The sequence below is a fragment of the Crocodylus siamensis genome, chromosome 10 (genome assembly GCF_052110815.1).
Source record: "Crocodylus siamensis isolate JL-2025a chromosome 10, ASM5211081v1, whole genome shotgun sequence".
NCBI lineage: Eukaryota > Metazoa > Chordata > Crocodylia > Crocodylidae > Crocodylus > Crocodylus siamensis.
In genome coordinates this window covers 55,920,665-55,947,014 of record NC_143404.1, presented here as the reverse complement: position 1 = coordinate 55,947,014, position 26,350 = coordinate 55,920,665, and the positions used below count along the sequence as shown (strand labels likewise).

Below are 26,350 nucleotides of genomic sequence, written 5' to 3'. Positions count from 1 at the left end.
ATACCACACGGACCGGGTGTGGGTTACAACACAGTCCAAGGTAGAACTCCGTGGTCTCCCTTCTAAGCACTGACCTACCCACATCCTGCTTAGCATGGCCAATCTGACATGCCTGCAAGCTCAGGGATGCTCAACCCCCATGGGGCCTGTGGATCAGATCCGGCCCACAGGGTGTCATCATCTCCCCCACGTGGCTCCCACAGGTCTCAACATTTTGTGGTGATGGAGTAGTGGCACCATTAATTGCTGCTCCCCTGCTGCCAATTTCTGAATCTGTGGGAAAGGTCACTTACAGGCCACACAGTGTGGCCTTGCATGCTAGACTGGGCACACGGGGCCTGATCTGGGCAGTGAGGGGCCCAATCCTGGCATGCAGGGCGCGCTCCGGCCATAGCTCAAACTAGTATTGCTGCCAGCAAATCAACTTCTGGCAAGAAAAGAGATTTTTTTCTTTCATTCCCTGATGTTTGATCATTTCTCTCTGCACCAGAGAAAGGGATCAGCACCTCTCTCTCAATTCCAGGAGACCTCAAAGGAGACAACAGCCACAAAAAGAATAAAAGGATACTCCTAGCTCCTTTCCCAATGGCTCATTTTGTTTTAAGAGATACATACCACTTACCAATTTCACACAGGACAAGGAACGGGCTTCAGGGATTTACATGAACTTTGGAGAGGGCTCCCACAGAAAAGCAAAGCTACAGTTAGCAGAATGTTGCAGATTAATTGAATCCTATGTAAATTCCCCATGATGGCGTGGTCATATTTGCCACGTCGCATACAATATTTGGGGAAGTCTGAGACCTGGATTCAAGGGGATTTGCAGGAACAAGGAAAGGGGCTGCACCTCTTGTGATGCTTCACAGTGTACAGGGAAGCCTTCAGCTCTTTTGAAAAAGAGGGGTGTTTTGGGTTTTACCTTTCTGATTTGTCTGGGTTTTTTAATGTTAAATATTGGAAATAGTTTCTTTGATCTTCCTTGCTTGTGCTGGAGGTCTCCTGTGGATATTGGAACCCTTTTCACTTGTTAATTGGAGGAACTAGGGGTACTTCATACTTTTGCCAAAGAAATCATTTTTCTTACCTGCTTGTTGAGGCATGCACGTTAAATTGTCAGAGCAAATAAGCCCAAATTGAAATGGTTTACTAAAACCCTCTTTCAGTTAAATAGGTCCGCTTGCTCATTACGGGGGTGCCATCTACTTTTTTTCTTGTCCTCTGTAGTCTTCCAGGAAGGACAGACTACATGAGGTGTGAATTTTAACAGAAAAACTCCCCCACATCTCCTGACCGTCTTCCCCCTCTGCCCCTCCATATCTTTCAGGACTTCCCTTGGTATCACAATGAGCTTCTCTGCTTGCTTTCCTTCTGCGCATCACTGCCTGTCAGAGATGATCAGCATTACAAGAAGGAGACCTATGTCCCACAAAAGCTGTCCCCACTTTGTGTCCATCCAGCTGGTCTCCTCACTTGTTTCCTCCGCTTCCATGGTTTTGAAGTAGCAGTTTCAATTTTTCTAAGCCCTGCTGGCTGAGAAGTGTTGGAGCCGATAATGAAATCCCCCTGCGGGCTCTGTGCAGCTGGGAGCAAACTCTTAGCAGCTGCCCTGGGGATTCTCAAATACTCTTTTCAGGACTCAGATTTATCTGACTTGGTATAATGAAAATCTGCATTCCCAATGACAGTGGATAAGAACATTTGGGAAGTGTTGGCTGGATGACCTGGATTTGAAACACAGGCCCTGGACCCGAGTCCCTTCTGCATCTAGTTCCTCTCTCGCACACTCTTAGTAGCTTACATCTCAAATGTGACCCTTGCAGTGGTTTAGGTTTTACATATTTTTAACCTTAAACAGTCTTGGATCCAGGGACTAATCATCTGACTCACTGTGACACCTCTTTATTGCTTCACCTTAGCTTCCTCATCTGCACAGTGAAGACTGTATTTTTTATCTATGCCCACGGGGGCATTGTGGGGCTTCTTTATTAGGGAACTCTCTGAAGTGCTTTGAGATTTTTTGGGCTGAAGGACAGACCGTTAATAATGGCACTATTTTAAATCCCCAAATCTCAGCTAGACAAGTGGGTTAGGGTCAGATGCATGAGGGGCAAGCAGGGAGACGGGGCAGACAGAGGGGAAGCTATTTAACATTTCTTTTCAGACAGAGCCACTGCCGTGTCGTCACAGCACAAGGGTGGCTCCACCACAGTTAAGGTTGAGGTTTGCTTACCAAGGACCACATATCACAAGTCTGCTAATCTTGCCTCAGAAATGTGGTGCCTCGTGAGAGCACGTAACAGGGGTTCAGGGGTATCAAAGATACACCTCGCAGGCCAGATCTGGCCCACCGTCACCCAGCCCACGGTAGTCTCTGTGGGTCTCTAATTGGATTCATAGGCAGCAGGCGCCAGTGCTGGCCCTGCACATGGGATCAGCCTGGCGCATGTTGCACACAGGCGATCTGTGGGCTCGTTCTGGCCCGTGGACCAGCCCCACGAAGCCAGACTGGTTCAACACCCCTGAGCTAGCAGGTGAAAAGAACGGGATGGTTAGAGCAAGGGGCTCTGGAAGAAGAGACCCTTCCCAAGTCACTGATATCAACCTGACGTGCTTTCTCCAATTCCTTGTGCACGCACCTGCGGTTCAGACTATGGCTCTCATCCTCCCCAAACTCATACCACCTGCTCAGGACTGAGCTCCCTGCAGTCAAACCAAGAGTTCAACCTGTCAGGAGGGGGAACGAAGGCCATTTATCTGCTTCAAGATGTCCCACTCAGTCTCTAAACCAACCTCAACATTTTCTAACAAGTGTCAAGAGAGATGGATCAAGCAAAAAACTGGCAAATAACTCACACTCCAAGTTAAGACTCTACTTAAACATTTCATATGGCAGAAAGTGCAAAAACATGCAGGAAGGGTGTGTTTGGCGGACGCGGGAGAATAACCAAGCGTTTGGTTACTTAACAACAACAAAAAATGAAAACGCTCTATTAGAGTTGTTCATTGAACCAGAGTCCTCGAGGACCATGTCTAGCCGGGAAAGGACCCTTCTCACAACGATCAGGATCAACGACGAAGCAACGGGTGCTGGTTTGCAAGAGGCCAAAAGCCCCAGAAGAGTGTTCAAGAGTTCCTCCTGAACTGGACGAACAGTTTCAGAACAGCCAGGATCTTCTGTGACACAAGCTTGGTGAAAAAGCAGCTTGCTGATAATAAATACAGCTGCCTGAAAATTTTTTTTTTTTTTAAACGATCTTTTTCAGTCAAAAATCCCTTTTTGATGTGGGTTTAGATATTGCTGCTGGTTGGCTAGCTTTCTCTCTCCTAACAGCAACAACAAAAAAAACCCCCCCAACCCCTGGGCCCTCCCTGCCCTTCTAAAACTAGTTTTTCTTCAAAGAAAAAAGGAAGCTTTTCTCTGAAAAATGTGCACCTGCCCTGTTCATCAGCTAACCGATTCTGACCCTCACCAGGAGCAGCAAAGGTCTTGAGCTAACCGACTAGATCACTGAAGAGCAGGACCGTTGACAATGCAACAGATCCTTTCACATCAGAGAAGCTCTTCTTCACAAGTCAAGGCACCAGAGAAGAGCTGCTGCTTTGGCAGAGATGTCAACTTTGACCAGCAACCTGAGCAGTCCACATGCTGTATCAACTAAGATTGTTCTTAGAGGATATACCCAATACAAAACCCAAAGTAAGGAAATTAAGAGGCAAGTCTATCAGCAATAGCATAGCCCAGGGGGTCTCCAACTTTGTGATACCACAAGCCCGAGTGCTGGATGGCAGCAGCAGTGGGGGACAGAGAGCTTGCACGTGGCAGCCACCGCTGCCCCCCACCGCTCTGTGCTGCCACCGCATGCCTTCCCCACACATACCGCCTGGGAAGTTTGTGGCCCCCTTTTAAGATGCTCATAACTCTCCGGGGGCCCGGACCCACAGCTTGAGAACCCCTGGCATAGCCCCTACTCCTGCACCCAGAGGTACCATTTGATCATCACTGATGGGATCCTGGTTTTCCCCATTTTAAAACATCAAATTCTCTGATTAACATCCTCCCCCCCACAAATCCTCTAATTAAAAAAAAACAAAAATCTGCTTTTTTTTCTCCCCTACACTATGACAATGAAACAAAAAAAGCAGATTTGGGGGTCTTTTTTTAAAATCAAAGAATTTGTTTTTTTTAAATCAGAGAAAAGTTTTCAGTCGGTAATAATCATGCCTCAGATTAACCTCATTGGCTACGATACTGCCACTCTGCAAAACCTTATATACATCTCTGCTTAATACAATGTTTTATTGATATATTCGCAAATTTAAAGCAAGTTGGAAGCCTACCAGTGCCTCAATCATTATAATAAAATAAATTTGAAATACCTATATCCTCTGGCATTTGTTTTTTGGTTTGTTTTTTATCACGGAGAAATCAGAGGTCCTCTTGTCCCCTTTGCACACCGGGACATGGTTCCAGCTGCAGCTGTCCCCCCGCCCCCTGCTACTTTATGGTACTTAGCAGCTCTGATATGGCACTGCTCTGCTGCTGCCCCTCACTCTCAACTGGCTGCCCCTCCGCTCCCCCAGAGTACGGGGATCAGGGTGGGTGTGGGAATAGGCAATGTGTCCAAATAGGGTAGGAGGGCACAGGTGAGACACTGGAGTGGGAGGGGGCATGAGCCCCCCCAAGCTTTCTGCACCCACAACAGGGCACACAGCTGCAGCCAGGACAGACCAGTTCTGGGAAGGAGCCACCTCCACAGCTCAGAGGGCAGGCCCCAGCACAGGAGGAAGTGCTGTGCCACCATGGATGCCAAGGTGAGGTATGGCAGTGTGGAGTTGTAGCCCCAGCTGCTGCTGGGTGGGGAGGGTGCACCTCACCTTCATGGCCATGGCAGTGCAGAGCTCCCTCCTGTGCTGGGTCCTGCCCACTGGGCTGCGGAGGCAGCTCAGAGCTGGTCTGGCCCAGTTAGAGCCCCATGCCCCACTGTGGGTGCAGAAATCGGGGGAGGCTCACAGATTTACCTGGAGGGAGCTGTGGGAGCTGCTCTCCACCACACTGCCTGGCTGCCAAGTGCATGTATGCACGTGCACGTGCACATGGCACTCCCTATCCCAGGGGTGGGCAATTATTTTGGGGAGAGGGCCGCTTACTGAGTTTTGAAAGGCCATTAAGGGCCACATGGCAGGCAGCCCAGAGCAGATTAATATTAATTTTCTAAATTTTCTGGGGGCCCCGTGGGCCAGATAGAATGGCATGGTGGGCCGCATCTGGCCCCCCGGCCCCATTTTGCCCACCCCTGCCTTATCCCTTCCGTCCTGCTCCACCCAGCCCCAAGCAGCCGCTTGCAGGCTGAAACTGCCAGCCTGCAAAGGGAAGCCAGCCATTTCCCACATTTTTCTCGTTCAAAGGAAAAAAAAAAAAAAAAAGGTGTTTTTCCACAGCAAGTGGAAAACCTGGATCCCTGGTCATCACACACCAAAGCAATGCATCATATCCCAGTAAAGCTCTGGCCTACCCACATACTACTGTGTTGCATTCTCAGCCTTGGGCAAGCTCAAGTGTGTGTGGAGGTGCCTTAGCCTCAGGTTCTTGGCAATTAAAGCCAGTCCACATTTGGGCATCCAATCAGAGTCCTGTGGGTCCCTCAAAGAGAGGCTTCTTGTATACACCTAAACCCCTCTAAGAGGGCCCAGCTTAAGCACCAGGTTTAAGAACGCTGGCCTGTCACCCCCAGGTTACCCAACACAGAGGTAATGGAGACTCACAGTAAAGGGGAATACCCACGTGTATGCTGTGTATGCTCAACATGCACCAAGAGGTCAGCCAGCAGCCGAATGCAACCACCTTCTGCAGCTGAACAAGACAGCTAGCAGAGGCAGCAATGCTTCACAGAGACCACAGCAGAACAGGAATGGTGAAAAATGCGATCGCAAGGGGAATTCAGAAGTCACCCCAACTGGAAATAGGTTGGGACTCTATATTTAACTATGCTTGTGAGTGGGCAGAGATGGCCATGACTTGGTTTCATCCAGGTGTCTTGTCATTTCAGCCCAAATGCTGAGCCAGCCTGGAGATGAGCAAACTGAAGCACAGCCCCCAGAAAACCTGCAAAAGCAGCAGAGTTGTTCAGCGCCTGTCCCATACACACCACAGCCGTGCAGCCTGCACCACTTTTATTTCAGTAGAATCAGGGGTGTGGCCACAAGCCCTCACACTGCTGGGTGTTATTTTCTATTACCAACTCCAGCTTGGCTCTGGGAGTGGGAAAAACCTTAAACACAACTCACCTACATGCGACTGGACCCATCAAACCAAATGCACATTACAGGCCTTCCAAACCTGGCTGGTTACAGGCACATGCCTAATTCTGTATTTCCGTAGCTCAATTTAAACTAACCTCAAATTTTAGAGGTCACTGATTACAATGGAAGCTGTAGGAGCCCAGCCACTCAAAAGGGTGGGGAGGAAACAGGCCACTTTGCTGAGGTGTGAACTTGACGCTGAAGGATTTGGAAGCTCCTTTAAGAATTTTTGCTTCCCAAAGACAACCACACAGTTCACAACTACACAGCAAATGGTTTGCCCTTATGCACCTGCTTAATTTTGCATTGCTCAACTCATTCATGTCAGCTAAACAAGTCACATATGTGAATTTAAGCAGGTGCTGAAGTTATTACAGGATCAGCCTCGCCTTACCTGAAAGTTATAAGTTACACAGCAGAGTTTCTTTCATATGGTCTACGAGGCTTCTACTCTTCCTAAGGATAGTCAGCCACCGCCAAGTCAGTTTACCGATAGGCGTAAAGCAAACATGCCTCCTGGACTAAGGCAATAAAACGAAATAAAATATACCTGGGATGTAGTTACGAACAAGTGTTAAAAGTCAACAGGATCTGGGTAGCTAACTCCCATGGGTCCCTCTGAAAACCCCTGTCTAAAATTAAAATGGAGCCTGGGCCCCATGGTGTTGAATGCAGGCATGTTCCACCCCAGAGAAGGTCACCATCCCATGGAGAGCAAGGCCATCCCTTGATGTGCAGCGTTTCTAAGTCTGCATCAGAAGCTACACCAGAAACAAGACGCTATTCAGCTGTGTTCATGGCTTGCTCCCCTAAATCCTAATACACAAATACCCAAGTACCCAGGCCCTCAACCTCAGAAAGATCTCTCCTCTCCCTCCTCTTTTCTCTGAAGCAGGAGGCAGTGGCTTTCCATCATCAGCTCCAACCACCCTTTTCCCCAATGCTGGGAGAGGTCTATTGCTGACTCTGTCATGCTGATAAATAATACTTTGCATTCAAAGCATATAAAATTTAAATCAAGCTCCTACAAGCCCAAATGTATCTACATGTTTTCGACCCACTGATTTGAATAGGAATCAGAAATCTAAACACATCTTTAAAAATCTCGCCCCTAAAACCTTTTGGTGGGGAGAGGCAAGAAGGCTCCAGCAGCCGACCCCCAGACTATTGCAATTTTATAAAACATTCAGCCAATAAACAGAATTAGACTCTACCTTGGTTCCTATTGATCCCACTGCAAAGGTAGCTCAACTGAAGTTTCCTTCACCCCTTTGTGCCCTTAGGTAACATGAAATATTTCAGACATTGCTCCTGTGGGATCATGGCAAGTTATATTCTACACTGTGGAGGAAGAACTGTGATCTGGTGGTTAAAGCCTGGAACTGGAAGAATTCTTGGACTCGCTGGATGCATTAGTGCAGAGGTCCTCAACCTGTGGTGCACAGACCACCACCGGTCTGCAGGCTCCATCCAGGTCGTCCACAGAAAGGTTGTGGAACAATCAAGAATATCTGTACTTGTAAAGTAAAACTACTGATATTAAAAGTTGTGCGCTTTGATTTGTAGAACAAAAGTTTAAGTGGTCCGGTGAGACCCTCAATGATTTTCAAGTGGTCCGTGAAAAAAAAAAAAAAAGTTTGATAACTGAGAACCACCACATTAGTGGAAGCTACTAATATAACACAGTGATGAGGGCAGTGAAAAAGTCTATATAGAATGGACAAGGCCTTCGGGAAGTTACTTGGGTCGTTGCACATTTCAATTTCTCCCCATGCTAGTCTGCTAAATATGAACACTTCCCTCACATGGATGGGGAGGATATTAATTAATTACAGAGGGACAACTGCATCTCAGGAACCAAACAAGATCCATCTCAGGCCCTGAGTTCATCCATCCAGTACTCTCTGTGGGTATGCTTTCTCACTCTCCTTGTGCTAACAGAACCACAGCAAAGAAGAGAAACTGAGTAAGGCCCTGAATAGCAAGCAGACCCTACTGGAGGGTTCTGCATATACAGGACATCTTGCAGGATTATGCCTGGTTCATTAGGAAAGAAATAGTTTAACTGACTATGCTCAAAGTGTTGCAAAAAAACTCCACGGGAACAAAGGGCAAAGCAAGCAGAGGGGTTCTTGCTCTTTCTGTAGCCTTAGTTGTCTTTTAAAAGGAGCAGAAGGGTAAAATCACAGCAAGGGGTACCTCTGCTAAATCCATTTTATGGCATTTACGTGTTGATAGTGAGGACACTATGGGAAAAAAGTTGCAGACTCCAATTTTATCCCACCACAAGAGCATTCTTAGATGCTTTACAAAACTACATATAGTTATTTATAAGCACCCAATTTATGAATTGCTAGAGCACCCATTTTCAGCCCCTGAACACACAGGCACAGTCCACACCCGCCTTTCTTTGGAGCCAAGCAAACTGATCAAATAATGACCAAATTACAGACAGAGTGGTCTCAGGGATGCAACAACTAAATACCTTACCAATTCTCAGGTTTGGATGCATGAAGGAGACATGGGCAAGAGTCACTCCTTTAACATTCACTATTAATGCTCAGTTTTCTAAGGATTAAAACTACTGTAAACAGTGCAAAGAAAGGCACAAAGAGTGAACCCCAAACTGAACCTAGGGCTGGAAACCTCTCTAACACCAACTTCACACTAGAGTATAGCCCCTAAACATTCAGTGCGTATGTATGAGAATTAGCTATAAATATATTTATAATTACATTGGTGTTCAATGTACTGAGCATGGTTTACAAGAGGATTATATCCTATCAACCCACCACCCAGCTGTGAAAACATCTGTCTAGCCTCTGGAGGCTGATAAATTGGTCACTAATGACTTATCTGATAGATAAGCTTTCTTGTTTTGCAAACTGGTATTAAGCCCAAGGAAAATGGAAGTCATCGGAGGAGTCACTACCCACAGGGTTGATTTTGGTGCCACATAGGTTAAGAAATGATCTCTCAAGCCATCCACTGCTTCATCTCTGAGCTCATTGTAATTACTGAGCTGAAGGCCAAAGCTCCCAAATCTATGTTAAAGTTTGAATTCTACAGCAAACAAAGCAACCACATAATGACCAACTTTAAGGTAGATGGTAACTTGTCTGTGGACCTCATTTCTAAGTGGCTAGGCAGCCATGCCCTTCAACAGGTACTGGAGAAGTAGGGAAGCTTGCATATCTAGAAGGTAACCCATTAAGCATTGAGAGTCTCATTTAACTTAGCTAAGCCAGGCACCAAAGAGGGTTGAATTCCCCAGAGCAGAAGAGTCTGAAGGACCCAAGTTTAGTCCCAAAGACTCCACGCACTCCGGCTCTTGCACTCCTGTCAATTAGCACTTGATGTGAAACACAACAATCAAAAACGTCACTTCAGTCTCTCTCTTCTTCACATACATGACAGCAATGATGAATACCCAGGTCAGCTCCATCACAGAAGCAAAAATGGACTCAAAATAGGATTAGTTGTTAAAATCAAGGGATTCATGGGAAGGCTGGCTTTTCTTGCAGGTTTTAGGAGCTTCTGAGGGTGGAGGGAAGAAACCCCCAGGGTGAAACGGATGAGTGGTCAGGTGAGCAACACAGACAGGCCTCTTCCTTGAAGAAAGGAAGGTGTTTATCACAAAAACAATTAAGAGTTACTTATTCTGGACTGGCAAGAGGCCCAGATCTCAAGCTAGATTGAAAATTCACAGGATTTGAAATGGACATTCAAGGCTCAGTGCAGCTCTGCCTTTTCCACTCGACACAGGATAAACATTTCAGGCCATTAAAAGAAAGGAAGAAAAAAAAAAAGGTTACTCGGCTTAGGAAAGCTTGCCAATTACTGCATCTGTGTTGCAAAATTTCCCCCCTTAGACAAATTTCCCCCGGGGCTGTCACAGCCAGGCAGATTCCAGCGCTCCAGAAAACTTGCCCATCTACACGGCCAGTCTGATGTGTGGGGAATCGGCCCTAAGCAAAGTTGCCTTCCCCACCTTCGTTACAAATCCACACTTACTTGCCCCTTCTATCTTCTCCGAGCCTCTGCTCCAGGTGATCTGTCTGGTTTCTAGCTTCACCTGGAAAGTTTTCCTCTCTGGCCTCTGGGATTTCTTCGAGTAAAAGAGAGTCATCACAGTGCCAACTTCCAAGCTGCGGCAGAGGTGAACCACCTCGGCTTCGTTCTGCACGCAGGGGCCATTGGAGAAGCCGGACGCCATGGCTCCCTCCTCTGCTTCCCCCAAAGCGGAGAAGCGTCCAGGCAACGGGGATCTTCAGGCTCCCGGGTGCAGCTCGGCAGACTTCAATAAAACCAATCCAAGCTCATGGCTCCCAGCACAAGAGTCTTCCCCTTCCTGCGAGAGGGGGAAAGAAGCCGTGTTTAGATCCGAGGGCTTAGGAGGGGGAGCCCAGCCCGAGCGATCGTCTCCCGCATCGAAACTTTTCACTCCAGGGCCGCAGCAAAAAATCACCTCTCTGCTGGTTTGAATCATGCACCATTTCCCCCCCTCCTTCCCGACGGAGCCTAAAGCGAAAGCAAGCAGACACAAAGCATTCCTGAGCGATTAGGAGCGGGACTGGGTCCTCCAGAAAGATTGGGTTGCACAGAGCAAGGGCGGGAGGAAGGAGGGAGGCGACTCCGTAGCAAAGCTCTCCCTTTTGTTCGGGGCCAGCGGTGCCTGCCTCGCCCCCGCCCGCCCCCGGGAGAGCGCTGCAAGTAATGGCTGAAGCGGCCCCGAGCCGGGCCCGGCCCGGGCAGCACGTGCGGCGGGCGCGGAGCCCGCACATCTACGTCTTTTCGACCCACTGATTTGAAACTCCCCGGCGCGAGGTGCCTGCCCCGGCTCCCGCGCGTCCTGCAGCGGCGGGGCGCCCTTCCCCCCGCCTGCGCGCCGCACGACGCAGAGCCGGCGAGGCCGAGGAGCCAGCCCCCGCGCCCTCCGCCCCGCGGTTACCGTGCGCCCCCGCGCGGAGCTGCCCCGCGCCCGGGCACGAGGCATCTGCAGGGCCGGGGGACAAGGCGGCGCGCGGGGGCCGGGGCCGGGGCCGTCACGCCGGCGGGGCCCGGGCGAGCAGCGCTGCCGGGAGCCGGGGGGCGAGCATGATTTATTAGTCGGGCCTGGGGCTGGCGCCTCATGCCAGCCCCACGGCTCGCGTCCCAGATGGCTCCACCTCTTCCAGCTGCAGAGCAAGGCAGCTTCCTCCCAATAAATCATCTCTCCCGCAGCGGCAGCTGGGGTGGAAGCGGGCGCGGGGGCCGGCCATGCCCCTGCGCGGGGCCCCGCGGGCTCGCCGCCCCGCGCCGCGCCCCGCCAGCCCCGGGGCGAGCGCCAGCTGCCCCGCGCATTGTGACACCCGCCGCGGCTGCCCACCTGTGTATCCTGCCACGCCCGGGGGTGATGTCATCACAAAGTAGTCCCGACTTGGAGCAGGGCCTGCTTCTAGTCAGGACAGAATCAAAGCCGCACTTCGGGGGCGGGCAGGATGGCTCACCAGGGAGGGCTGCTTCAGGAGTCATGTTACAACCTATAAAGACATGCTGGGCAAAAGAAACCTGATTTCCATAGGTCCAGGGGGACCGGCTGAGAGCCTGTGCTGCTGTTAGCCATTATTAGCGTGACAGTAACACACAAAGGTCCTGGCAAGCCTGAAGCCTCCCTGTGCTAGGGGCTGTGCAGCCACACAAAGGACTCCCCCTGCTCCCAGCAGCTCAGGAAGCGCAGAAGACGGGAGGAGGGAGGAAGACGATATTGTCTCCATTTTGACGACAGAAAAGCAAAAGATGGCAAGATTAAGCGACTCCGCCAAGGTTAGACAATGAATCTGTGGCAGAACAGGAGCTGACTCCGGCTCTCCTGAAGCACAGCCCAATGCCTTAACCAAAAGACCCTTCTCCCCATCTGTTCTTTGCTCTGCTGAAAACTCCCACCGTGCCCATTGACACCTACCTGGAAAAAGCAGACTTTGCATGCCAAGCTCCGTTTTCTCATTCTGGGGAAGGGGGAGAATTATCTCCTTTCACGCCAGCTCTGTTAGTTCTGGTAGTACCAGGCCAGCGCTGCAATGCTACATCCAGCCAGACAGGAAAGTGAACAAAGAGAGGTTTAATGTATGAAAAAGTTGATTTGAAGTAGTTTCCCCCTATCCTTCTCCCAAAGCTACCCCCCCTCTCATTTTCCCTTCTCCGCCACTCCCTCCCCATCACTTCAGGACATTAGGCCAGGCTAAGATTTCATTAGCCTTTGGGTTCAAGGCTTTTTGCTTTGATTAAAAGAGTTGTCAGTGCCTGAATATGGTGCATCAAGTGGGGTAATACAAGTGCTCAGATATGCCAGCACTTCTGAACTCTTGTAGCCCTGAGCCTGCAGAGGTGACCAAGGAGAAGCTCCACGGCTGCTCCATGGCCCAGGCAGATATTTCTCCCTCCTTGCTCCACAGGAAAGCTCTTCCTTTGGCCTGCACGCTCACAAGTGGATACATGAATCTGCTTATTGCACATGCAAATATCCAGAAATGTTGCATGCATAAAATGAGCGAATTTGTGCATGCAGTCATGGCATTTTCATGCCCAGTCAGACATACATTTTGCATAGGCAATTGCTCTTGCAGCTAGAAGTCAGGAGCCAGGCACATGCGGTTTGTTTTAAAAATGCACAAAGTGCTTACCAGCAAAAGCAGCAGGGTGCTGTCTACAACTGCTTAAAGTGACATGAAGTTACCCACAAGGGCCACGTGTTCAGGAGGAGATAAGGTTTAGTGGCAGAGGAAACAGGTTACGTACTCAGGAAAGACAGTATCTCTGTACAAACTTCAAGACACGGGTAAAAGCATCACTGGGAATCTGTTTCAATGCAGGACTGAGGGTGAAATAAACATAACTGTGAAATAATATTCACTTGGCTGACCCGACAGGTCTTATGCAAGGTCTGAACCCAGGGTCTCTGATGTTTGAAACATGAGTAAGTCCAAGCACAGAACCCTGAAGCCTCCTGCTCAGCTGCCACCTAATCCTGGAAGCAACTAAACTGCACACGGGCATCTCTCTTTTGGTCCTGAAAGCTCCTCAGGCACCTAGATTTGTGCCTTTGCACGTGCCCACAACTGTCCCAGTCTGGACCCGGCTGAACAGCTCAGCCCCCAATGCATACCTCTGCCAGGTTGGGACCCCTGGACAGGGCATTTTGTTGTCCATGTTGACTAAGGGATGCAATCTGGTACCTTGCTTAGCACACGCTGACGGGATCAAGTGCCTCACAAAAACGTAGGCACGGCCATCACTCTTTTTCCTATCTAATCCCCCTTTTAGATAGTACCTTAGTGCTTAAGGCCAGGAAATGAGAGATAGAAGTGGAACCCCCCCCCCCCCCCCCCAGCCTGAGGCAATTCAAACCACCATCTTGCTCATGTCCGCAATCACCAGGCTGTGCACCATTCTGGATGGGGACACTCTCCACCCCTGCTCTTATATTACAGAAGGGAATGCAGGACAAATTTGTCCAGAGGAAGAGTGTAAGAGTGAGCAGGACTTTAGTTTGCCCTAAACTGTGGTTGGATAAAAATACTGAAACGGTCCTGGGAAAAGGAACCAGAACGCTGGACCCGCATCCCCTGAGTGCTCTGCTGACAAAGCTAAAGGGCCATGTAAAAAACTAAGGTACAAAAAGAAGGACTTAGGGACCTAAATGGGGACTTTTGTGGAATTCAGGCACAGCTTCAACAGGGAATTAGTATCTGAGCCTCTGGCTTCCAAGTTCCTTAACCACCAGGGTATTATATAAGGCAGGAGACAGGGACAGGACACAACCCATCTTGTTTTTGCAGGAGAGAGAAAGCCTTGCTGTTTTTTCAAACAAATTGTAGGTGCCCATTGTCAAGAGAAGGCTCTGGGCAGCAGAGCCCGGCTGGACCCCAGAGTTTCCCCATAGCCCTGAGTGAGATGCTGAAGTCACAGAAAGAGGCAAGGTTGAAGGCACTCCGCTGTCCTCAGCACCTGCCTTGCAGGGATGTTATGGGTCATAGTTCTCACTGCAAGACCCCTCAAGCTGACAGATGCATCCACTTAGCCAGCCCCTGTCCCACAGGCCTTAATCACGCAGGTAGTCATGACTCAAAGGAGTGGGCTCATTCTACAGTAGGATAATTTGCATGGGTGCCTATTACAAGACTAAGCTCTGTATTTCTACTGTAGTCAGGGGGCAGTAAGTTGATAAGATGCAGCTAATCAACGTGACCTTTGAGGGAAATTATTTGCTCCTTTGCCTCTTTCATTATGCATGACAGTCCAAATGGTTGCGTTTTTCCTTCCTTCCTTTTCTTTTTTTTTTATGCATTAAATCATAACATTCAGGGCTTTGCCAACCCAGAAAATTGTCTGGTAGGATTATGATACCACAGATACCAATGAAATGATACCCGATTTATCTGGACTGTTTTAAAACATGCTTTCATCTACTCCTATTTAATGTCAATGCCTAACAGATGGAAGAGAGCACTCTGAAATATTCAGCACCTCCAACTCTTTGGATTAACAGTTGAGATAGACGTGCCTCTGAAATTCCCAACGAGACCAGCTTTAAACACTCATGCTATCTCTAAGCTTATATCAAATATAGGCAGAAATTCTCTTGAAATAAAAGCTTCCTCCGCAAGCCATCCGTGTACAACTCATTTTCCATGTTTCACAGGACATCTTTAGAAGCACTGAATTTGCATCTTCTGAATGCTTTAAATGAAATGCTTGTGCAGTCCGTCTCCATCAGTTACTTGTGTGCAGCTAACAGAGGGTGCTTTCTCTACAGAGAGGGACAAGCAGCACAATGGAGATGGGCAGTGCTGCACAGTGAAACCATCATAAGGCATGTGTGTATGGACATGTGTAAACATACTTGAATATATGTACAAGTACATGCATGCCTTTGGGCTGAACCTAAGCATGGGAAATTTCAACCCATATCATCTCCAGGGCAGGCCTACAGCTAGAATCTATTTCTTGCAGGCTATTACTTTTAGAAGTACCTGCAAGATACATCTTCAAAGAAAGCCTCCCCAGTTGATCAAATCCTGGCCTCCTGGCTCCCTGAACAGCATTTCTAGCCTGAGCTTGTCTAGTTTCAGCTTACAGCCAGTACCTCTTGTTAAACCTCAGCTCTCATGCAGCATTGCTGGGAACTCTTAAATACCTGCTGAGTTTTATCCTGGAGGTCTGGGACAACACCTCTAATGCAGTTGTGTGCAGCCTAATGATTAAAGTACTGGACAGACTCAGGAGACCAGCTTTCCTTTCCTAGCTCCGCTACTGGGCTGCTGAGGGTGGTCCCTGCCCTGAACCTCAGTTTCTCCATTGTCAAGTACGGACACTTGCTTTATGAAGCACTTCCAGATCTAGTGATAAATAGCACCCAGTATTATTATTGTTATCAGTAGCAGCACCTGTGTCATGCTTTGGTACAAAACATGTTGAATAAAACTTACATTACTCCTTGGCTAACCTGATTCTCTCTGCTGCCACCTGCTCAAATTTGAGCAGGTGCCAGCAGAGTCAACCTCTGTTTCCTTCCTTATTTATGCAGTGATGATGACTCTTGCACGTAGCTACGCAAGTGAAACACTTAATTGTGTTGTGTCCTGTATCTTTAAATTCTGACAGACTTTGCTTGGGCGCAGGGTCCATTGGGATATTGCTTTGATTGTTGCTTACCTTAATCTATAAGTAAAAGTCTTACAGGCTTGACGCCCATAGTTGCTCTTCTGAAGGAAGTGGAGAACAGACATAGCAAGAATGTGCTGAGTGAAATACATTGGATTGGTAGCATTGTGGGGCTACCTATTACTACATGGTACCTATTACTATAGTTTCTGAACATCACTGTGAATGAGGGCAGTGATCAACCTAGGGACGACCAATTTCCCTTCTCGCTGGGTGCGTCTACACATGCACATTTAATGTGCATTAACCCTATATAAGGTTCATTAGGGGTGCACATCTATACGTGCATGCCCTTAAAGAGCCTTAAAAATGGTGATTTTAGGCTATTTGAGCCTAAATTTGATACCTGCATAAAGTAGCTAAGTAGTGAACAGCTAAGTCACATTAACAAATGTGTAAATGCATTAATGTACATTGACTTGGGACTAACTTTAGTCCCAAGTTGGTCTTCACACCTGCGTTACAGTGCCTTAGCACGCGCATGTGTAGATGCGCATCTAAATCACCTTAATGTGCGTTGGGCTAATTCGCATTAAGTTCAGGCATGCATAAAAGCACATCAGAGGACAGGTCAAGGATTCAGGAAGACCTCAACAGGCTGGTTCTATGGGCTGAACAAAGCCAGATGAGGTTCAACAGGGACAAAGGCCAGGTCTTTCATCTGGGTAGGAAGAACCCTCACCATTTTCCCTGGAGATCTTCAAGAGGAGTCTTATGACCCCTGCCACCCCAGTGCTCCTTCCTGCCCATGGCGGGGGGTCGGACTCGATGATCTGTCTAGGTCCCTTCCGACTCATTGATTCTGTGATTCTATAATTTATACAATGGGTGGTGGTCCGCTGCAGGCACTGCATCCGAAAGGGACCTGGGTGTGGCAACCAACCAGAGGATGAATATGAGCCACCAGGGTGACGAAGTTGCCAACAGAGCAAGTACAACTCTGGCGTGCATCAGCCGATGTATTACCAACAGATCCAGAGAGGTGCTCCTCCTCCTCTATTCGGTGTTGGCGAGGCCACAGCTGGAGTACTAGGTCAAGTTCTGGGCACCGCCCTTCAAGAAGGATGCGGACAACCTCAAAAGGTGCAGTGAAGGGTCACCTGTATGACCAAGGGCCTGGGGACAGGCCCTATGAGGAGAGATTTCGGGATCTGGGACTGTTCAGCCTGAGCAAAGAAGGCTGAGAGGTGCCTTGATAGCCACCTACAAGTGTCAAGGGAGAACACCAGGACCTAGGTGAACAACTGTTCAGAAAAGCGTGCCCCCACCCGGAAGACACAGACCAGTGGACACAAGCTAGTCGAGGAAGAGTTTTGGCTGAACATAAGGAAAAAACTTATTTTCTGTACAGGTAACTAGAAGCTGGAACGCACTTTCAGCAGAGGTGGTGGTGCAGTCACCATCTCGGGCGTCTTTAAGAGGAGGCTGGACAAATACCGTGTAGAGCTCATTTGAGCCCAATTATCTCCTGCCCAAGGCAGAGGACTGGATCTGATGATCTTATAGGTCCCTTCTGGTCCTTCTCCCTATGATTCTGTGTGTAGACACACCCACTGAGTATATGTACGTGTCTAACACAATGGGGCCTTGTAATCAATCGAAGCCCCTTGATGCTACTGTAATAAGCTCACTTCAACAATCCTGGGGCATATCCAGCATGATGTACTATATTTTTGTCAGCAAAGGAAGATTTCTGTTGAAAGCAGGAGGAGTTGAGAATCTGGTGGACATTCCCCATCTGACAGTTTTGGGGCAGAACATTTGAGAATCTGTGATATTGTCAGATGTCGAGATCGCTATAACAGACACATTTCCCTTTAACTGAGAATGGGGTAAAACCCTTGGATTACTTGATTATTTACTTGTCCGGCTTTCAAAGTAGAGTGGACCTTGCATCTCTTGGGCCTGGCAACTACTGTTTTTAGGTTTGTGTCTCTGGTGAATTAGGGTTTCCTTTTGTGTTCTGTGTTGGCTTTGCATTCCTGTGATTATGCAGTACGTCATACCAGGTAAAACTACATAGCACAGTGGTCAGGTGGGTGGCTTCTAAGACTTCGGTATGTTTGACTGGACTTTCTTAAAGCTAACTAGAGAACCAGTATCATGAATGCAGGTTGCAATGAGAATGGAAAAAAAAATGCCAATCTGATATCCTCTGATCTACGAATCTAGTTGCGTCTTGAAAGGAGGAAAAGCTCCATGAAAAATGAGCCTGAGCATGGCTTAATTGCAGTGTAATGGACCCCTGATCGTCATCTCTTGGATAAGGTGACTGCCTTCCTAGCTCAGATGTCTTGTTTTGAAACTACCCGTAATACATTTGCTTAAAGCTTTCAGGTTGATTTCTCCTGGGAGTCTATACATGTATTTCTGCTGCTCCTACCCCCTCCCCACCCCGCAACACATACTGCAGCTCCTGAACAGCTTCTGCTAATGAGCCTTCTTCAAGCATTTTTGTGCAGTTCAACTGCTTCAGGAAGCTGCATTCTAGCAAGTAAAGAATGACTGCCCGGCAAACAGGAATGCATTCAAGAGACTTACTGTAAGTACAGCAGTGACCTCATGAAATATCCGTTTACCACCACAGCATGGGCAGAGCTTCTACAGGGGCTGGCAATCATAGCACATACCCCGCTAGTACGTGGAGCTGAGGGGAGGCCTCCGTGGATATACACACGCCTCCCACAATCTACCCCCACCCACTTTCGGTAAAGCATTGGTCTCTGGTTACAGTGGAGTCTTTTACTACATCTGCATCATGGGCATGAGGGCTCCTCAATACTTTCACTGCTCACGACCGACCGTGGCTACTTCATTATTAGATGCTGAAAACTCTGCTCTGCAGCTTCCAAGTACTCTTCTGCTCTGCATTAGCCCATGCTGGTAGCATTTCTGTATACCACTGATTCAGTCCCAAGCCCCCTTTTTCTACTGTGATGGGAGATTTTTTTAGATTGTCCCTTTCCAGAAGGGAACAATACACGCAAGCCTGAAATGCAGCATCCTCAGCACAAAGGGAGTGAACGAGTGAAAGCAAATGGCATAAAGCGCGATAAGCAGGGGTATAATTTTGGGCAAAAATGATCAAGCTATCTTCCACTGCTTGTGAAAAGAAGCCCAGAGAACTGGCAGGACACTGAGGTTTAATTGTTACTTCTAAATGCAGCCGAAAAGAGTGTGCGGGGAACACAATCTCCTTTAAGAAAGCCAAAGTCCAACTCAGCCAAATCAGGACTCAAAAATCTATGATTTCAGTTAGATCAGGCATTTAAAGCTAATATTTAGGCCACTAGGTCATCTCAGCACATGTGGGAGCACAGAATCACAAAGCAGTATCTAAATACTCTTTTCTCTATGCACAAATGATTGGTTATATTTTGGGCTGCACAATGTGCAACACTGCTCTCTACTGGGTAGAATATAAGTTGTTTTGTATAGCCTGAACACACATCCATGCCTAGTATCAGATACAGTATAAGCAAATTTGCTCTAGCATGAATATGCACTGAGGACCTCTCCTGGATGAATCAAAGTTGCTCAAACATCTGTGATTTCTATGCTGTCTATCTTAGCAAGTGGCATGCAGACTGCTAGCACAGCAGCTAACAGATTTTGCTTTGACCTATGATTCTGGAGCAGAGAAAAAGCACAGCTTTTATTCCTCTTTTTTTCACAAAGCATGTGCTTTAGTTGTTAGTCTTACCTATACAACCACGTAACAGTTTGACCATTTGTTGCACCAAGTTTGCATGCACCAGCGGGGGGGTCTTACAGTTTTCAAATTAATGCCTGGGTTTAAACCGAGGCTTTGTTTCTGTTTTCTGGACCTCCATTTTTAGCAAGATCTTTTTGACAAAGGGAAGGGAGGTGGAGTGGAGTGGGATGGGGAGCAGCACTACTCAGTTCTAGCCAGCAATTTTGTTACACATCTTGAAATTGCTACCATGGACAAGGCAAATCATGCTTTATCTTTTGAAACCACTGGAAAGGCCACAGGTGTATAAGATATACTTTGTTGCATATTAAGACTTACCCTGTCCAGATTAGAGTTTTGCACTAGAGCTGGTGGGGACACTTTTGCTGGAAATGGCGATTTGTTGGACCAAAAAACCCTCTTCCTATGAAAAGACTGGTTTCAAGGACTTTTCTGACTCCAAACATTTTGAAGCTAGGTTTAAAGTAGCCTGAAGGTTGTGTTTCAACATTTTTAAACAAAAACAATTCCAATATTCTGATTCAAAACAACTTCAGGTTTCACCATTTAAGCTTATTACAACAATATTTTAAATGAAAATGATACAGAAAGAAACATTTTGGTATTACTGAAACAAAATGTTGGGATTGAAACAAACTGCCCTTTTCATTTCACCTATTTTTTTTTAATTTCTCCTTTTCCTGATGAAGGACTGGAACCTTTTTCACTTTGAAAATTTTCATGAAATAGCAATCTTTTGCTGAGTCCAGCTTTGCACTGGTGCAATTACACTGGTAGTTGGAACTAGGGCAAATTTCCCAGTATTGAGACAGCATAAAAAAAAGTCCCCCCTCCACCATCTCAAACATTTTTCTGCTGTATTCCTTATCTTACAAAGGAAAATGATAACTGTGATACAAAAACAGAAAGCATAAACCCATCAGCCCATTACAACCTTCAGCACACCCTGAGTTTCTTGTGATGAATTCCTGATTTCAAAATACTGGATTTTTGTACTAGAAAAAGCAATTCAGTAAAAATAAGCTATGTGCTGTTGCATACACATTTCTATACTGACCCCATCACTGCAGTATCTGAATGCCTTCCAACAGAGGGTTAAACAGCATAACTAATGCTTATCACATGTGATTTGCTCTTACTCTCACCCTCACCCCAACAGGAAGGCTGTGTGGTGGGGTTTTCAGCATGCACATTCTGCTTTGTGTACAGGCTTCAAAAGGCAAGGTCAAAGCAGCATCCCTTGCACTTGGGAATAGGTGAGACTAGAGACTGCCTTTCTTTCCAGCAGGAGGTTATTCCACCATCTGTGACCAGCCCTTCCAAAAATGCTTCCGCCTGTGTGCACACAACCTTATGGGAGAAAGCACCACCGTACCCAGGGAGCAGCCTCTTGACTGCTAACCTTGCAGCAAATTAGAAGAAATCCTCTCCAGGCCCAGAATTTCAGAAAACATGAATCAGATCCACAAAATTACTTTTTATTTTATTTTGTAATGCTGATATTGCACTGCTTGGTCTGTCATATGATTTTTTAACTCCCTACTGCCCTGCTCCTGCACGTAAGTGACAATTTGTATCACCAATGTCCCTATTTATTGAGGAACATGGTTCTGAGCTACCTTTTAACTGCAGGAGCTCTCACTAGGTGCCCAGTGATGCAGAACTGCCAGCTTCTTCCCAGCCTCCCAAGGTATAATCAATATACTCCGAGTCCACATCTGCCCATTCCCCAGCCCAGCAATTACTGGGTTTTTTTTTCACTTCTTACAGTTCCTGAGGATTCATCTTTCTCCTCCTTCCCAGATGTGGCGTTAGTGAGAGCAAACGGTGACCCACTGTTCACAGGAAGGAAACGGGAGGAAGCACTGGAGTTACTGGCACAACAGGCATCACACTTGAATCAGCTAGCTTGAGAATCAGCTGCTTAAGTTGGGGGTGGCATGGCATAGACATAATAGCCCACACTGCTTCATTGCTTTGGCTTTATCTGATCTCTTCACCGCCTTCTTTCCTTGGTGGGTTTGCTCTCAGTTATAGCAGCTTCTGGCTTTCTTTCAGCTCTTTTTCTCAGCCCCAGCCTGTCTAGGCTCCTTGGCAATAGACTTATTTGGCTTAAATCGCCACCTTTTTTCTCTGGGTGCTTTCCTGTTGGATATTTTTGTGCTGTTTGAAGGCACCAGATGCACCATTTCTCTTGGTGTGAACCAGGTGCCCTAGCTTGCCAGGTTTTTGAGCTCCAGTCCAATGCAGCTGCTGTTCCCTCCACATTGTGCCCTCCCATAACCATCCAGAAAGCAATGAGACCCCTTGGCACGCCTTTGAAGCTGGAACTGAGGTTCGAAGGGCATTGGTGCCGCCTGCTGTCTTCAGCTTTTGATCTGGAACCTCTGAGGCAGAGGCGGAGGTCCCATCAGCAGCTGCACCAGGTAGATGGGATCCAGCAACTTCGTCTGGCCCCCCTCGCTCCACTGCTAATGGAAGGCATGAAGGAAAAGCTCTGCTTGCTTCCATGGGGATAGGCAGACTAGGGAAGATAGTCAAGCAAGTGCCCTCTGCACCCCTGCCCTGATGGGATGACCAGAGGACTAGAGCTTCTGGGGTCCCGGCTCCACCGGGTTCTAGTCCTGGGCAAAATCTTATTACTCATAGAAAACGATGCAGGATTGCAGCACTGATCCTGGTTTTATCACAGCTGGCCAACTGACAGTGACAGGTAGAAACCAGGCCCCATGTGAACCAGTTTACATCATGCAGGAGGCTTTATAAAGTTTGAGGGAATCTGGGCGCATGCCTTCCATTGGCTCTTGGCTGGGCTCGTGTTCTCCAGTCCTTTAAGAATTTTGGACATGCCTGTCCCCCTCCCACCCTCAACTGCGAGTCCCCACTGTCTCTACCTCCAGCACGAGGTACAACATAAATATCCTTGGGAAAGCAGGAGGCCTAGGTCTGAGAAACAGCAGGCTGCCTTCTCCAAGACAAGCTGTGCCCATTGTTTCCTGCATTCACCTGTTCACAATTTGAAAATGGAAACACCTTCCCACCCTAAGTGCCTCAGGTCTCAATAATGAACAACTCCACTGGGAAACACACTAGGTGAGAAGATTTCCAACCAGGGAACGCTTTACCCTTTAACTACAAGAGGCAAAGCCAATAAACCTCTTTGGGCCCAACCCCAGTGAGAATTCATTGACTCCAATGGGCTTTGGATCCACTCCAATAAGACAATTTCAAGTGCTCAGTCTGTGAGACCGGACTCAAGTTCTTGAGACCAGATCACGGTTTCAAGACTCACCTTGTAGGAACCCAGTGCGACAGACACTGATCGTCAGATGTATGGGATAGATGCGTCAGAAATCAATATGGTGAGCCCATCCAAGTGGAAACTCAGCTCTTATGAACCTCTAACCTAAGTCTATAGGTTTCTCCATCTCTGAAACGGGAGTAATTGTGTTATCACAGCACAGGTGTGGATTCGACAGTATTTATAAATGCTTTGAAGACACCAGTTACTAGTCTGTTTTCTAAATAGTTGCCTGGGATCACAGGGAATTGAATACCATGACCTGAACCTTCACTTCCACACCCACTTTTCTTGTTAAAATCATTATGTCCTAATCACAATCTCCTGGTTATTTCTCATCATTTTACAGGCTTAAGAACAGTCTGCTCCCATCCTCCCTAACACTTTTGTACTTTCCTTTATGGCCGTAAAGGGCTTTCTTCACCTGATTCTCAAATGGGCCAAAGCCCAGTGCTTATTTTCTACATCTGCGTGCAGCTTTGCCAGCAAGTTCAGCAGGAGCACATGCAGGAGGTGAAGGTCACAGGCATCAGCACTGAGAATATGTTTCCCTATAAGAAGTTAAGATTGACAAGATTTGGGCCTAACTCATGTGCTCGTATCTCTTTAAATGATTTTTTTGCAGAACACAATCCCTCACGTTTTCTTGGCAGCTCCATCCACGTTATGCATCATGTTTAGTGAGGGAGAAGCCTTGGGGCGTTTTATTTCCTGCTTGTTTCAGATGCAGACAAAGGAGGAGGGAATCCCTGGTGAGGAACGCTGTTTCCCTGAAATATGAGGCATTTGATAGTTTTCTGCTCTGTAATCCTAAAACACAAGAGACTAATTCAGCCCTGAGCTCTCAATTATAGGATAGGAGGCTGTATCAACAGAATGTTTTTAACCAGTCTGCATTGTTTCAAACACAAACCGGTTGCAAAGGTAAAGGACAGCTATACACAGTCTTTTCCTATTACATCAGCATTTTTGTGCTGTGCATTTAACAGGAAGCCTTTTGAGCAAGACGAAAGAATCAGATTGCTGCAGCTACCTACAAAAATCCCAAGACCCGGCAGTAACAAAGTTTTTCTTACAAGCCAATAAAGAATAATTCAGATGGGAAGACTGGTTCTCACAGCAGCCTTAGGATATAAAGCAGATCTGACAGCGAAGCTATTCCTTCCAGAACGTGCCAGACCTTGAAGTTGTTTATGCCCTGCCTCCTGGAGCCTGAAAATGCAGTTATTCCCACAGTAGTTGGACAAATGCAGCGCTGCAGAGAACTGCCTGGTCCACAGGAAAGGTTTGTCTTCACAGTGGACAGGGGGTAAGGTCATAAACGATAGACAGCTCAAAAGCCATCTCATTCTCTCCCGGAAACTGCACTGTTCCTGCACGGACCCCCAGCCTGACTCCCTGTCCCACCCCAGGCCTCCCTTGGGATGCAAATGTCATAATACAGGAGGACAAGGTTCTTTGGGTGAATCTGATATCTTTTATTAGACCAACTTAAATAGTTGGGAAAAAAAAAAAATGTTAAGCAACCTTTTGGGTTCAAAAACCCTTTGTCAGGCTGAGGAAATTTCAGCAGATGGAATGAAAAGTAAAGAAGCCGGAGGCTGGGCTGGGCTGCATACAGGATAGGCAGTCATGAAGATGTAGATTGAGAAGAGACGGGGAATGTAGTGGAGAGGCACCTAGGGAGCCGGATGTCAGGCAGGTTATAGCATGTCTATGTTTAGTTCATGACACGGCTACAACCTACACCCCCACAATACAGGAGGAGTCTGCATTACTTTACCTGGGGAAACCCTTGCAATTCTTCCTTGCCTCCCCACGGCAGGGGATGATCCTTGCTGACTTAATTCCCTCTCTTGCGCACAATCTTGGCCAAAGAAGAACTATGAAGCAGATGGAGAAACTTAGGCATATGGAGGGAAGACTAGCCAGCAAGAACAGAACAAGCAGCTAGGCTGCACTTGTTCCCGTCTACTGGTACACAGCCGCAAAGAGCTGCCATAGTTAGCCCTTCTGCTAACAGACATCACACAAGGAGTTCTTGTGGCTATTCCAGCAGAAACTTGTTCGATATTTATGTGCTTTTGCTGCCAACAGCAGCAGGGCAGGCTATAGTACGTAGGAAAACCCTACCTGCAGGGTCAAAGGGCAGGTCAGTGTCTTTAGGCTCTCTTCCAAGGCCGGGGGGGAGGGGCTCCCTGCTTGACTAGGAGGGAACCACACAAAGAGCATCAATTATTGAAGCCTGGAAGAGAAGTAAGGCAGACTGAGTGCACTGGTGGGGCAAGTAACGGTGCAGACCAATTGTACCCCCAGTTGTCCCTTTACTCCCCACACTGAGTCAGAGTCAAAGCTGGCAGGTTCTGAGCCCGCAGATGGACAGGCGCTGAGGGCTGCAAGAGCAGAGGAACCTCCCAAGCACTGGCCAGCTTTGGTGGACTCCTTTTCCACCAAATCAGTTTTTAGCATCTACAGCTGCAAGGCTAAGCTGCTAACGGCTGCTCCATGCTGCATTGCCATTTAGCAGCTCATCATCCTCCGCTACATCAGCTCATCTGTCCTCCTCCCTTTGCACAGCAAAGCTTACTCATAAGTCCAGCCCCTGGTCTTGAAAGCATATCCCCAACTGACAGCCCTGCATTGTGTGCTGACTACAGCTCTTTTTCACCTGTATTCAGTCACCTCTGTTGTTTCTGTCAGAGGTTTCGGCCAGTCCTTTGTGCAGCTGTTGGAGAGAAGCTGCAGTGTAATTAGCCTGCATTCAACTGCAGAGGGCTCAGGGATGCTTACAGACTGGGTATTATTGATTACAGCCACTTGCAAGCTTGCACTGCTTGTCAGATAAGCAAGTAGATTGTCTTAATCCCCCCAAGTCCTTCCCCAAATGCAAATACATGGTGGTGGGAGAAAGAAAAGGCAATTTTCCTCATACTGTTCCTTCCCCATCTTGGCACCATCCTCAAACCACCCTGTTAAATCACAGCCCCACTACCAGCACTGGAGAAGGAAGACAGCTAGGAGCAGGAAGCCCCTTCTCCTTGCACCCATCAGATCAACAATTCCTTAAAAGCAATGCATGTCTCTCCTTAATACAAGGGCCTAGACTCTGAGCTTCAGGTACAGACCTAGGAACTGTTCCCAGGCTCCTGCATGGCAGAAGTATAATGAGAGGCAGTCTGACCAGCAGCATCACTAAGGCTTGGATGCAGCCAGAAGGGCTGTTCTTATTAAAATTAAGTGATGGTCCCATATAGGCGCACCTTTGCTTTTTTGGTCTTCTACCCCTGCCACCTCATCTATATGGAACCAAACTGTTCTGCATAATGACTGCA

The 26,350-nt window shown here is 47.6% G+C and overlaps 1 protein-coding gene and 1 pseudogene across 6 annotated transcripts in view; both read right to left on the bottom strand.

Annotated features, from left to right (window-relative positions):
* PLCG1 (phospholipase C gamma 1) overlaps positions 1–11,808 on the bottom strand; it is an 82,710-nt gene extending 70,902 nt beyond the window's left edge. For 2 of the 6 annotated variants that reach the window (XM_090020953.1, XM_090020958.1), the window contains exons 1-2: positions 11,252–11,462; positions 10,315–10,651 (exon numbers count right to left, since the gene is read on the bottom strand). In XM_090020953.1, the coding sequence (XP_089877079.1) occupies positions 10,315–10,516 (202 nt within the window). In that variant the 5' untranslated portion in view covers positions 10,517–10,651; positions 11,252–11,462. The other 4 variants (XM_090020956.1, XM_090020955.1, XM_090020957.1 and 1 more) reach the window with 4 other exon arrangements.
* LOC149856605 (U4 spliceosomal RNA) lies at positions 4,154–4,267 on the bottom strand (annotated as a pseudogene).
* Positions 11,809–26,350: the final 14,542 nt, after the last annotated feature.